A 14,956-nucleotide genomic window follows, 5' to 3' on the forward strand; every position below is an offset into this window, starting at 1 on the left:
TAAGTACTTTACCTTACATACAACTCAGTACTTGCGTAGGCTAGTCTCATTGGTGAGGCATCAGATGCAAGTTATGCAAGCCTGTCCAGACCACAGAACCCAGCTCTGGGTCCCTTCCGTGTTAGCATCGGCATTCAGCATTCGTGATTTTTATGTCCTCAAGTAAAAAATCGTACAATCATCAGATACCTTTAATGGAAATAAGGGGGGGTTAACGGGGCAGGGGAAATCGGGGGGCGTTCAGGAGTCTTGACAGGCTTTCATGAGCCATGCAGGGGGCCTTTGTATACCAACGGGGTAAGCACTGGATTTTTCCTTTTTGACCACTATGGATTGAAAGGCAGTAAGAGACTCCTATTGGATTTGAGGTATCTCCATGAACATATGCAGAGAGACAAATGTAAATGTGTTGCCATATAAACAGTATCCACCTTTTCTAAATCAAGTGGACTTCATAACAGTAGACCTCCAACATGTTCCTTCTCATGTTTTGATCATAACACTGTGCTTATTGGCAGAAACCTCTCACTTCCAGGTGCATCTGTCTAATTTTCTTTTCTTGCCTCTGCATGAGACCATTGCAGGAATGCTTGCATCCTTCTTTGCAAATGTCTGGGAACTGGGCTTATAAGATGCTCCTGTAATGCTGCTTCATGCTCCACATACTTTTGACAGGATGGCCATATAGTCACTGTGAGTAGTCTGAAAAACACCTTGTCACTTGATCCCTTTGAGACCTTCTCTCTGTGCCAGAAATAGCCAGAGTCTGACTTGCATTTAGCCACTTAGGGGAGTCTTTACTTTTAGACGAGATGCAAGCTCCCAAAGTACTACACCATCTTTCTTTCTCTACCACAACCCAATTTGCCGACAAAGCTCACTGGCCTGGAAGATGGCGAGGGAGAGGGCAGATAGTGTATGTAGACCAGCAATAATCTTGGTTCATGTATGTTTTAGTCCCTTATCTCTAGTAGTCTTTCAAGCTTCAATGAAATTGGCACCTGAGATACTGCAAGTGAATCTGTATTTCTGAAGACCTGCATTCTTGAGAGCACCAGGAGTTAAGTAATAGCCTAATCACCCTGCATTGGTAGGAGCAGGGCTGTTTGCAAGAGGGTGCTGAAGAAAACAGAATTGAAAGTGGAAGTAATGATTGAAAGGAATGCAATGAGAAGTAACTTCATAAAAAAGAAGAAATCAGTTCTTTTGAATTCATGAACTAATCTAATTTCTCTTCTCTTTCAGGGGCTGGCTGGCCACAGGGGGTCGTGATAAGATGGTAAAAGTTTGGGACATGAACACCAACCGAGCCAAGGAAATCTATTGTGTTCAAACAATTGCTTCAGTGGCACGTGTTAAGTGGCGGCCTGAGCGCAAGTACCACATTGGCACCTGCTCAATGATGGTAGACCATAACATCTATGTGTGGGATGTTCGCCGGCCCTTCATCCCTTTCGCCATGTTTGAGGAGCACAAAGATGTGACGACTGGTATTGTCTGGCGCCACCTGCACGATCCCTACTTCCTCCTGTCTGGCTCAAAGGACAGCACTTTGTATCAGCATATCTTTAAGGATGCCTGTCAACCAATTGAACGGGCCAATCCTGAAGGCCTGTGCTATGGACTCTTTGGAGACCTTGCTTTTGCTGCAAAGGAGAGCTTGATATCATCAGATTCCAACCGTAAGCCATATCCTGGGGACCGCCGTCATCCAATTTTTTTCTTACGTAAGCCTGATCCTATGGAGCAGTTTGAGAACATCTCAAGTGCCCTGAGCGTCTTCGAAACTGATCTGGACAGCAACTCGATGAGTTGGTTTGTGACGACTGCTAAAGAGTATGCACTAGCCGGAAAACCTCTTGGGGAGCTGTGTGACCACAATGCAAAGATTGCAAAAGAGCTTAATCGTTTCCAGGTACTGTGCCAGATGTTTAGTGGACCTTGACTTGTCTGTTACTGGATGGGTTGCAGCCTGCCAAGTCCCAATGGGCTATGCACGTGTCTGTAGCGCATGAATGGTTTAGTTATCTGGTGATGGATGGCCCTTGGGCCTATTCAGCGACAGAAGTGCTGTATGTTTTTTTCTGATGTTTGGTGAGCTGTCCTGCAGTCTACATTATTCACTTTGTAATGCACGCTGACAGCTGAGTGCATGGTTCTGATTGTGCCGGGAACATGGCTAATGCCAGAAATGTTGCAGGTTCTTATTTGTTAGCTATTGGACTGATGTTGGATGATGTGAAGGCCAGGCACTATGTTACTGTGTCCTTTTTTAGACATATTTTTTCTTTGTTCTTTAAAAGACCTCTAAAAGTGGCTTATAGTTTTCCTGAGATAAATGAAAGTCATTGAAATGCTAAGTGAAGACCTGTAAGTGTGACAGGCATTTAAAGTGCTGCATGAACAAAGCTGAAGCTCTAGCAGGCCCTCTGCTTAGAAAACTGGAGGAATCCAGCACTGCTGGGGCCAGGAGTGGGTACTAGTGGCAGGGTGCATTCTGTGTAGGGGTTCAGGGCACTCCATGATTTAAAAGTTTGGTTCATGAGTACAGAGTTTTTGAGCTGCTAAATTTGTCATTCACATCGGACTCTAATCAACTGGTTACCTTTTGGTGACCTTGTGACTGGTGTGTTATCAGTCCAGTTTCCTATGGAAGAAGCACACACTGACTCAGAGCCATTGTTGCACAAATTGATACCCTTTTATTGTCTAGTTTGACTGTGCAGCGGTTGCCAGACAATTAGGTGATCATCGCTATAGAAGGGTTTTGGCTCCACCCACATTTTGGGAGTCAAGATTACCCGTTTTGATTTGGGTGAAGTTGTGTACTTCCACAGAAAAGGTCTGGCCCTCTGTGCAGCTGTGAGCATTTTGTTTATTCATCCAGGTGCCTAAACCTGAAGTATCCGGAACACCCACATGACATCAGAATGCTATTGAAGTGTCTTAGATACCTAGATATTTTTTATTTATTTTTTTCCTCTGGCAGCATCACAGCTCGGATGAGGGCGGTCATTCACCTACATGGATTTTTAGATCTAGCTTGACAGTGCAACTATCACCTGACCTTCCACACAACCATGTAGTAGCGGAACAGCTTGTGATGTACTGCCCTGAAACCATTAATGACCCAACTTGAGAAAAAAAAAACTTTTGGCATCCTGTGGTACTAGCTTTACTGCTGTTAGGAACCTTGTGTAACTAGTTAGCAATCAGTCAAGATGTATAGAGCACGGCAATGGGTCTCAAGGTGCTGGAGTTGCTAGCTGTTGTGAGGTGATCTGTTCATTCAAACAGCCGGTCTTTGGTCCTTTCCGGAATTCCCAGAGCAACGAGGCGGCCCTGAGGTGAAGAGGAAGGTTGTTCCAAACTTTGGCCACCAGCTGTGAGAAGGAGAGTCCTATTGTGTTGCCTCTTCAGATCCGGGGAGTGTTTGAGAGGAAGAGGGAGGCGGATCGTAGGTGTCTGGTTGGTTGGTGGAAGGTCATTTGTTTGTTGATGTATGCTGGTCCTTCGTTGTGCAGGTCTTTATATGCATGGGTAAACTTATTGAACTGACACCTCTTCTGGATCTGGAGACAATGTAGCTTCTTGAGATGCGGTGTGATGTGTGTCTATCTGGGGATGTTGAAGATGATTCTTGCCACTGAGTTTTATATTGTCTGTAGTCTAATCAGGAGGGGTGTGGTAATTGGATTCCTACGTAGACTGTGTTCCTGTAGTCCAGCCTTCTGGTGACAAGGGCCTGCATAATTGTCCTTCTGGTTGACCGGGAGCCACCTGAAGATCTTGTGGCGCATGCGTAGGTGCAGTGTGGAAGCAGGCGGATGAGACTGCGTTTACCTGTTACTTCATAGATGGCTTGCTGTTCAAGATGATGCCGAGGTTGCGGGTGTCGAACCGGGGATGGGCGGAGTTCAGCATGTGTCGTTCCATGGCGAGGTGTTGTCTCCAAAGATGGGGATTTCTGTCATGAGTGAGCTGAACTTAAGATAACTGTCCTTCATCCAGTCAGTTACATCTATCATACATCAGTGGAAGTTGGCTCTGGAGGTTGAGGGGCCTTCTTCTGACGGTATTGGCCAGGGAAGGTCATGTACGTGTTGAAGAGGATGTTGCTGAGGGACGATCCTTGGGGGTGCCGCAGATTATCTTCTTGGGTTCCTAGGCGAACGGTGGGAGGCGGATTCTCTAGGTTCTTCCGGTGAGGTATGAAGAGATCCATTTTCAGGGCGTCTCCATGGATTCCAATGTGGTGGAGTCTGTTAATCAAGATGTGATGGGAGAGTGTCGAAGGTGGCTGACTGGTCCAGGAGGTTGAGAGCTGCTGTTTCACTACGGTCCAGGAAAGCCATGTCTTGTGGCACTATATTGGACACTGCAATTGAAACGCATACTATGTTCAATCATTTGGGATTGAACTGCCTGGTTACTTCTAGTGAAAGCTTCTGAGGGTTGTTAGTCATCTCATGCTTAACCTGACCTGCATTTATTATTTTCATGTTTTAAACCATTTTGTTTACCAGGTGGCTCAGACGTGGACTATGCTAAGAATTATTTACTCAAGCCCTGGAACTATGCCATCAGCCAACATGAACCACAGCATTGGCAAGAGTGGCTCTGCTCTTCCACTTCTTAATAGGTAAATCAGCGAGTGAGAATTTGAAATGCAATATGAGCAAGGTTTTCAGATGGGAACTTTGTGTTCCTTTATATGTTATGCGTGTATTTGAAGTACATTTTTAGTCTGTTTCTTTTGTTGCTACATCAAGTACAATAAGCATTATTCATGTCATGGGTGATTGAGTCACTTAAACCTCCTTGTGGGAGGTAGTTGCCTTACTCCTTTGTCTCAGTACTTTTTTTCGAAACTTGTTCTGCCTTCTCTTGGGCGTGGGGGTTTCAACGGCCCCCGCCTGCCTGGCCTTCCCAGCACACCAGCTGCTTCTTCTGTCTGTTCTGTGTCTTTCACCTTGCGAGAATTGATGAGTTATCCTGCATGATGTAGCCAGGACAGTGCTTGCATGTCTTACTTGGCATTTCAGCGCCTTTTTCATGGCCTACAGTTTTCTCCTACCCTCAGATTTCTTACCTCTGGTTCCAGGGCACCTATCTAAAAGCAGGTGGTCACCAAATTCAAAGGATATCTGCTTTCCCCGAAGGTCAGTGACAGCTTTTGAGGCATTAGTTTAGGGCCCTCTTATCAGAGACGTTTTAAGGCGGTGGCAAATCCCCAAGGCTCCCGACTTCCAAAATGCCCCCTTGAAAACTAAACTTACTATTATTCTCTATGAAACCTCTGTCTACTCTGATTATCTAAATGTCTCAGCCTGCTGTCACTTCTAACTCTCTCTCAAACCCAGTGTTATCGTAAGAATTTTCGGATCACATATGACATATTTCAAACGTTTTTGGATGACCTTTTCCAGATTTAACATATCATTTCCTAGTGTTTAGCGTCATGTGGGCTTGAAATGGGTAGTAAAATTAAAATTTGTTCTGTAAGGTGTCCACAAAACATGTTTTGCTTGGAGCCCCAAAAACCCTTAAAAATACACTGTTCATCTATATCATGCATTTTATGTGCAATTTTATCTCAGCCAACATATCAAATGAACTAAGGCTGCAAAAAACGCAAAGTCACGTCACACGGACTGTAGTGAAACCCTGAACCTACATAAGTGTCACTAATGCCCATTTCCCAGTGTTCTCCAGGGCTACCCTGGCGGTTGAACAGGCCCTTCAGAATATTTATTACTGGAAATGTACAACTAGCCTCCAATTTTTAAGTTAATTTCGATTTTCTCCTTTTTCCCAGCTTGTATGTCATGTGAATCACCAAACTGCACTCTTCCGTCTAAGCACATCCACCTCTCATTTACCTTCTTCAAATGTAAACTTGTATATGACGGCCTGTGTTCACGAAAGGACATAAAGTTGAATGTGATAGTGTAATTTGAATGTATAAAAACTTACAGCGTTGCGGGGCTCCTTATAAACCTTTTATTAAGGGACCCACATCCATTAGGGCCAGCTACAGAGCCTTAGAAGCCAACAATTGCGCGACCGCAAATTGATACACACCTGAGAACATCAGCAACTAGTCTGTACTCAGCTTTGTTTTATTCATTTGGAGTCTGCTAATTCGAATTTTGAAGACTAACTCACGGACCAAAATTTCTGTACTTGCTCAAAACACCGCTCCATGCTTGCTCCACACCTCCTTATCCCATTTGTACTGACCCCCCCCCCTCTCTTCCCTCCCCCCTCTTTCTATTTGTCCCTTCCATTCCTCCCTTGTGCTTACTTCAACTGTGAACTTGCTGCCAACACCACTTGCAACCTTGACCCCTTCACCAATAATAAAATCATATGAAACATCAGGTCTTGCAGTTCTCCCAAGATGAAACACATGAACCATGTGGTACTAACAACTTGTACAATTTGGGACTTTATGTGCATTTTTCATGTTTATCTACCTATTCAGCTCAAAACAACTTATGAACTGTTACTGTTGTAACCGAAAACATATTTATTTTCTTCGTTTCGTATCAGAAGCACTAACGGCCATATCCTATTTGGACTGTAAATGCACAACAACAGGACTAGCTTGGCCTGTTGAGCATCCTAGAGATACACAACAAGCCCATCTACTCCTGGCTGTGATGGGGAAGACTGACCTTCCTCGAGCCGCCCATACTTTTCAGGCCGCTCCGGCAAGATTCCTTTTTTAAAATTAAATTCATAACTTCTCGTTCGCAGACCGTTAGATCAACTGTTGTTTCCTCCTTTTGCTATTAATGTACTTCATTATTCACAACATAATAATGCATGGTCTTATTAAACATGACTTGCTACTTTCCTAAAGGAGAATACATGGCGATAAGTACAGGAATGTTTTTATATTGGGTTTCTGACATCTTCTAAACGCTGCGTAGAATCCAGCACTTTTGAATAAGACAAGCTGGGTCACTGTGCTTGTCCCACAGTACCCAGGTTCATGGATCCCATGCTGTCCAGTGATATTACAGTGGTCTCAGAAATCCGCGTTCCTCCCAGGGTTAGACCAACAAAGGTGGTACGTTTGCTCCAGTCTGTCCCCTCCACGTGATCCTTTTACATTGGGGACGTATTTTTCAACTCATCTATCTGTTAATATTTTTTTCCAACTGCTCTTAAGAACTAGCACATCCTCTGACTTTATTACTGTATCATTCTTTCGATACTAAGATGTTCTTCCAGTATTCACTTATTACTTGGACCCTCAGACTTTATTGATTCGACAAAAACCGCTGCATCCTTAACATTTGCAACGTTTAGCTGCCCTTCCTCGGGTAAACTGCTGCAGGACGTAGATTTGGGCCCATCTCGCACAAGCAGTGTTCAAGATCTGTATTTATACACTTAGACTTTTTGATGGATGGCATTTCGGTGCACGTTTTCAATTCATAAGGGCTAAGTTGTGACGATGAAAGAGGAGAGAAATTTGGAAGGGCGTATAGGAATGCGGTCTGCAGGATAAAGTGTGTTCAGGTAATCAACAGATACCACTTGCCTTCCATACTTAATTGGTTTCTGAGCTCTAATTGGTTGTTGACTTCAAGGCCTTTACTAATGAAGGCAAACTGACTGTACATGAAGGCGATTTAGATTAGTGTTCTCTGTCGCTCAGCTATTCCCTGCATTCCTTTTCAGTGGGCTGTTAACATGTGGCAACCCCCAGACAACTGATTAGTGAACAAAGCTTTAGCTTTATGTGTAATGGAAGTAATATTTCAACTCCTCCCTAATTCTGTAGCCGTCCCATAGTCACTTGTTCAGTATTGCAAATGTGTCTGTCATCCCTAAAAGAACAATTTTCTACTGGAGTCTGCTGCACTAGCCTTGCAGTTCTCGCCACTGCAATGTTTTTGTGTTGTTTTTTTTTTTTTTTTTCCCACGAAAATGTTTAGACCGAGGTTCTAATGGCACAGAATGATTTAGTGAAAATTATCATAGTCTAGCAAGGTATAAAAGTTTGGCCCCTGTTCCATCCACTAGTGAAAAACTGTGATTGATAGCCATTTAATGTATATCTGAATCTAAAAGATCTCCGCATTGTTTTAAGGTCTTAAATTGCTTATCACCCAGCAATATCTCAGTCGAGTACAGTATGTAAGCACCCACATTTCTTAGATCAAGTGTTTGTTTAACCTTTGAACCGGAAAAAAAGCCTTAGCCTCTACAATAGATTTGTAGTAGTACAAACAATAAATGGCGTATAGTTGGAATTAAAGTGCACATCTGTTGGCCCTCTTGTCCTTCTTGGCGGGGTTATTTTGCTATTTCCCTCAGTGTACCCGCTTTTTTCCCCATTCAGGGTGTATGAATGCCACCTACATCTACGAGCACTCCCATCAACAACAGTGTTCCAACTGTTAGCAGGTCCTGTGACATGGTGGGTACACTGCAGTGCTCCATCTGCACCTTGAGGGAATTTCTCTTTTGATGACCAATCGAAATCTATTTGCAAATCATTTTTCGTTTTCACGATCTAAGCAATGGCATTTCCAGGACTTTTTAACTGGGTTATTTTAAATCGCTAGCCAAGAGAACTGCATTCTTAAAACTATATTTAAGTTACTCATGCTTGTCTTAAATGTATTCTTCACTGCAGTTAATTCTCTTGTGAAATAAAGTGAATCTTTTTTCAGATCTATCAGAATCAATACATTTTTGCTCTACCATCCATAATAGTGAGTCTGTCGTATGAAAGTGGTTAGCAAAATCTTTTACATGTTCAGGTTTTTTATGTATTTTTAGTATTTTTTTTTTTTTTTTTTTTTTTTTTTTTTTTTAGAAGAGCTTTTGCATTCCGTGTCGACTTGTTGTAAGAACAACTATTCAATTTCAGAAGGAACTACACCTCGTGAAAGACTCTGGGTCGACGCTGGTGTACAATTCCAGTCCATGTTCATATTCCCTTAAGCTTTGCACAAACTTGTACTATTAACAAAAAAATGAAGTATCTCCTAATCAACCCAAGAAACTTGCCCAGGTCAAAACTAACCAAGTTCATCACTTAGATGGTGGAATGCACAGCCTCCAGTACATGTTCAGTGAACAACATATATCGCTTTTCAGGCGTGAACATTTAATAAATGTGAGGATATTTCTGTAAATAACTTAGCAGTCCACTTAAGACGTTTTTGAACTGTCTTTTCCTGGTATGTCTTTACACCATGGGATCAAGACCGTTCTCTACACTGACATTTATGTTAAGCTAATACTCATTTGTTGGCACTCACGTTCATCAGATTGATTTCTTAGATCTGATCCTATACAAACACCTTTTCCAAGCATTCCTCACAGTCCTTCAAACCCATCTACAGTTTTTTTGTCTTTTGTAAACATAAGCCAATGGCCTCTATTCCTTTGTGCCACTACAAATGCGATCCCGGTGCTGCATCTGGCTGTTAGTTACCAAGTAGTCTCAACAGACCACTTTACTTCGAGGTGAGGAGTTTCTGTCTGAAGAGTCTTTTGTAAGAAATAGAGAGGCCCCAAATTGCTCTCTAAAGTTCAGAGCTACCCAAGGAGGAATTGTTAATTGTGATTGTAATTATAGATGTATTTCTATAGTACTTACGACTCCCAGCGAGGCATTGAAATGCTTTCTCAGTGAGTAGCACACTACTCAGGAACCCAAAATGAGAAGCTTGTAGATTAGTACAATTTTCTTTTTGTATTTTCTTGTGCATTAGTTCTGTTTATGCTCCTGGTTTCATGCTTGTTTAGTACGGTTTGTAGTAGGAATAGAATGATCTGAATGGAATTGAAAAGGGGAAGTAGTACTTTTTTTTTCTACGTAGTGGGTGTGTGCTTGTTAGTTCAGAGGCCTGGTTAAAAAGGAGGGGGAGTTCTTACTAGCCAGAAAGGTGTACTTTGGATGAGGAGGGATGAGTATAGATGGGAAGGATGGAAGGTATTTTATTTCTATTTAAAAAAAAAAAAAATATATATATATATATATATATATATATATATATATATATATATATATATATATATATATATAATTTAAGTATATATTTATTTAATATATATATTTATGTTCGATGGCATGTGTAGCTGCAGATAAACATGCTGTGCATTATCCTGCCATCTAGTGTTGGGCTCGGAGTGTTACAAGTTGTTTTGCTTCAAAGAAGTCTTTTCGAGTCACGAGACCGAGGGACTCCTCCCCTTTCGGCTCCATTGCGCATGGGCGTCGACTCCATCTTAGATTGTTTTTTTTCCGCCATCGTGTTCGGACGTGTTCCTCTTCGATCCGTATTTCGGTTCGGAAAAGATAGTTAAGAAACGGAAAATTCAACGGTATTGTTTGCGATCGGTATCGGGTTAGGCATAGCACATCGACACCGATGAAAAGAAGAGCTCTGGCAGCCCTTCGAGGCTTCCACTCCTCGACGGGGCCTGGTCAGCCCGACCATGTGCATCTTCAAGGCTCATGGAACGGACCCCATTCCGCTTCTGCCCCAAATGCCACGCTAAGTATCCTTATACAGACCAACATTTGGTCTGTAATCCTTGTTTGTCCCCCGAACACAAAGAGGATACGTGCGAAGCCTGTCGGGCATTTCGGTCCAAGAAGATGCTGTGCGACCGGAGAGCTCGAAGGCTTCAAACGGCGTCTACACCGGCCGGACACCCTGATGTCGAAGAAGAGGAGACATTCTCCATCCCGGATTCGGACTCTGACGAGAGTGAGCAACCGGCGAGGCAACAAACCGTGAGTAAACCAGCTCCAGCCAAAACTCACTCGAAAATGATGAAGGCCCAGGGGACGCCACCGCCGACAGGCCATGGCTTTACCCGAAAGCACGGTGACCAAGCATCGGCACCAGAAAAGGGCACACAGCAGCCGAAGACATCAGACTCCGGTCGAGATACCGGCTTAGAGTATACTCTGCACTGAGATACCGTCTCCGACCAAACTCGGCACCGAGAGATCGGCACCCCGAAATCTAAAAAGGTTTCTTCGGAGCCGAAAAAGACTGCTGAGAAGGTTTCGGTGCCGAAACATCCAGCCTCTGAGCCAAAACAAAGCTCCTATATGGACGAACAGGGCCTTTCCTCACAATTACAAGGCTACAAGTTTGGACAAGAACTGGAGATGGGAGAGCCAGACCATACCCAGAGGAGGCTCCATATACAAAAAGACACAGGAAAATAAGAACTCTTCCCCCAATTAAAATGAAGCGGAAGCTCGCATTCCATGAAACTGAAATGCAGCCAAAAGCAAAGGTGGCTAAAGAAAAAACACCACCGTTTTTTTTTTTTTTTCTCCACAGCCATCGCCACCGCCCTCACCACATCTGTCCCCAATAGCAACACCCCCAATGATGCAGTCACCAACGCACACAGGGATGAGGCAAGATGACCCAGATGCATGGGATCTGTACGATGCACCAGTCTCTGATAATAGTCCAGACTGCCACCCGGCAAGGCCATCACCACCAGAGGACAGTACTGCTTATATGCAGGTGGTATCCAGGGCAGCTACTTTCCATAACGTAGCATTACATTTGAAACCTATAGAAGATGACTTTTTATTCAATACCCTATTGTCAACACATAGCCAATACCAAAGCTTGCCAATGTTACCAGGCATGTTAAAACACGCCAAACAGGTGTTTCAAGACCCTGTCAAGAGCAGAGCCATCACAAGTAAGGTGGAGAAGAAATATAAACCTCCCCCTACGACCCTGTTTACATTACGCAACAACTAACTCCTGATTCAGTGGTAGTAGGAGCAGCCCGGAAAAGGGCAAACTCACAAACTTCTGGGGACGCACCACCACCGACAAAGAAAGTCAGAAGTTCGATGCAGCAGGCAAAAGGGTGGCAGCACAGGCAGCCAATCAATGGCGAATTGCCAATTCGCAAGCTCTACTGGCAAGATACGACAGGGCACATTGGGACGAAATGTAACATTTCATTGAACACTTTCCCAAAGAGTTCCAGAAGCGTGCCCAACAGGTGGCAGAGGAGGGCCAAAGTATCTCCAACAACCAAATAAGATCGGCTATGGACTCAACATTCACAGCCGCCAGAACAGTAAACACGGCGGTCACCATACGGAGACACGCGTGGCTACGCACCTCCGGATTTAAGCCAGAGATCCAGCAGGCTGTACTGAATATGCCTTTCAACGGACAACAATTGTTTGGGCCGGAGGTGGATACAGCTATAGACAAACTAAAGGACACGGCCAAAGCCATGGGCGCGCTCTATTCCCTACAGAGCAGAGGCACTTTTAGGAAGCCACACTTTAGAGGGGGATTTCGGGCCCAAGCCACAGAACCTTCCACCTCACAGACCAGACCCACATACTGGAGCCAATATCAAAGAGGAGGTTTTCGGGGACAATATAGGGGTGGACAGTTCCCTAAACCAAGAGGGAAATTCCAAAGCTCAAAAACATAACTATGGACTTGTGGGTCCTAGCCATTATCCAACATGGTTATTGCATAGAATTCCTACAATTACCACCAAATGTGCCTCCAAGAGCACACATGTCCAAACAGCACTTGGATCTGTTACAAATAGAAGTCCAAGCATTGTTACAAAAAGAAGCAATAGAGCTAGTACCCAACCATCAAAAAGGAACAGGTGTTTACTCCCTGTATTTCCTAATTCCAAAAAAGGACAAAACACTATAGACCTATATTAGACCTCAGAACACTAAATCTTTACATCAAATCAGATCACTTTCACATGGTAATACTTCAAGACGTGATTCCCTTGCTCAAACAACAGGACTACATGTCAACATTAGATCTCAAGGATGCTTACTTTCACATACCCATACATCCTTCCCACAGGAAATACTTAAGGTTTGTAATCCAAGGCGTGCATTACCAATTCAAAGTGTTACTGTTCGGAATAACCGCACCAGGAGTATTCACAAAATGCCTTGCGGTAGTAGCTGCTCATATCAGGAGGCAGCACATGCACATATTCCCTTACCTAGACGATTGGTTAATAAAGACCAGCACTCAGCAACAGTGTCTTCTACACACAAAATAAGTCATAGAAACCATTCACAAGCTAGGGTTCTCAAACTACCAAAAATCACATCTACAACCGTGCCAAATACAACAATACTTAGGCGCAACAATCAACACACACAAAGTGATTGCCACTCCAAGTCCACAAAGGGTACAAGCATTCCAAAATGCAATACTAGACATGCACCCAAACCAACACTATCAAGTGAGGTTTGTGATGCAACTTCTAGGCATGATCTCTTCATGCATAGCCATTGTCCCAAACGCAAGACTACACATGCGGCCCTTACAACAGTGCCTAGCAACACAATGGACACATGCACAGGGTCAACTTCAAGATCTAGTGTTGATAGACCGCCAAACACACTCCTCTCTTCAATGGTGGAATCTTATAAATTTAAACCAAGGGCGGCCATTCTAAGACCCTGTGCCTCAATCCGTGATCACAACAGATGCTTCAATGGCAGGGTGGGGAGCACACCTCAACCAGCACAGCATACAGGGTCAATGTGACGCACAACAAAGCCAACTTCATATAAATCATCTAGAACTGCTAGCAGTGTTTCCAGCATTGAAAGCATTTCAACCGTTAATAGCCCACAAACACATTCTTGTCAAAACAGACAACATGACGACAATGTATTACCTAAACAAACAAGGAGGGACACACTCATCACAGCTGTGTCTCTTAGCACAAAAGATTTGGCATTGGGCGATTCACAATCACATTCGCCTAATAGCACAGTACATCCCAGGGATCCAAAACCAGTTAGCCGACAATCTCCGTCGTGATCACCAACAAACCCACGAATGGGAAATTCATCCTAGATACTACAAACTTACTTTCGAAGCTGGGGAACACCACAAATAGACCTATCCGCAACAAAAGAAAACGCAAAATGCCAAAACTTTGCGTCCAGGTATCCACACCCTCACTCCAAGGGCAATGCTTGATGGATGAGTTGGTCAGGGATATTTGCTTACACTTCCCCCCCCCCTCCCCCCACTCCTTCCGTATCTAGTAAAACAAACTGAGTCAAAACAAACTAATACTAATAGCACCAACTTGGGCTCGCCACCCATGGTACAGAACACTACTAGATCTGTCAGTAGTACCTCATATCAAACTACCAAACAGTCCAGATCTGTTAACACAACACAAACAACAGATCAGACACCCGAATCCAGCATCGCTTAATCTAGCAATCTGGCTCCTGAAGTCTTAAAATTTGGACATCTAGACCTTACACAAGAATGTATGGAGGTCATTAAACAAGCTAGAAAACCTACTACAAGACATTGTTACGCAAATAAATGGAAAAGATTTGTTTATTACTGCCATAATAATCAAATTCAACCTCTACATGCGTCCGCAAAAAACATTGTAAGCTACTTATTACACTTACAAAAATCAAAGCTAGCTTTTTCCTCCATTAAAATACATCTCACAGCAATATCTGCCTATCTGCAGATTGCACATTGAACATCACTCTTTAGAATCGCAGTCATCAAAGCATTTATGGAGGATCTAAAGAGAATCTTACCCCGAGAACACCACCAGTTACCTCATGGAACCTCAATATTGTATTAACATGACTCATGGGTCCACCATTTGAACCCATGCACTCTTGTGAGATGCAATACTTAATTTGGAAAGTAGCCTTGCTAATAGCTATCACATCTCTTAGAAGAGTAAGTGAAATACAAGCATTTACTATACAGGAACCCTTTATACAAATACACAAACATAAAGTGGTTCTACGCACAAATACCAAAATTTTACCAAAAGTTATATCACCGTTCCACCTAAACCAAACAGTGGAACTCCCAGTTTTTTTTCCACAACCAAACTCGGTAGCTGAAAGAGCCTTACAGACATTAGAAATCAAAAGGGCACTAATGTA

General features: G+C 43.3%; 1 protein-coding gene across 2 annotated transcripts in view; it reads left to right on the top strand.

The window, feature by feature from the left end:
• Nucleotides 1-14,956, top strand: part of WDR24 (WD repeat domain 24) — a 151,904-nt gene that overhangs the window by 81,123 nt on the left and 55,825 nt on the right. For both annotated transcript variants that reach the window (XM_069210543.1, XM_069210542.1), the window contains exons 4-5: nucleotides 1,246-1,915; nucleotides 4,527-4,642. In XM_069210543.1, coding sequence (XP_069066644.1) covers nucleotides 1,246-1,915; nucleotides 4,527-4,642 — 786 coding nt within the window. The remainder of the gene's footprint in view (nucleotides 1-1,245; nucleotides 1,916-4,526; nucleotides 4,643-14,956) is intronic.

Source organism: Pleurodeles waltl, chromosome 10 (genome assembly GCF_031143425.1).
Source record: "Pleurodeles waltl isolate 20211129_DDA chromosome 10, aPleWal1.hap1.20221129, whole genome shotgun sequence".
In the NCBI taxonomy this organism is placed as follows: domain Eukaryota; kingdom Metazoa; phylum Chordata; class Amphibia; order Caudata; family Salamandridae; genus Pleurodeles; species Pleurodeles waltl.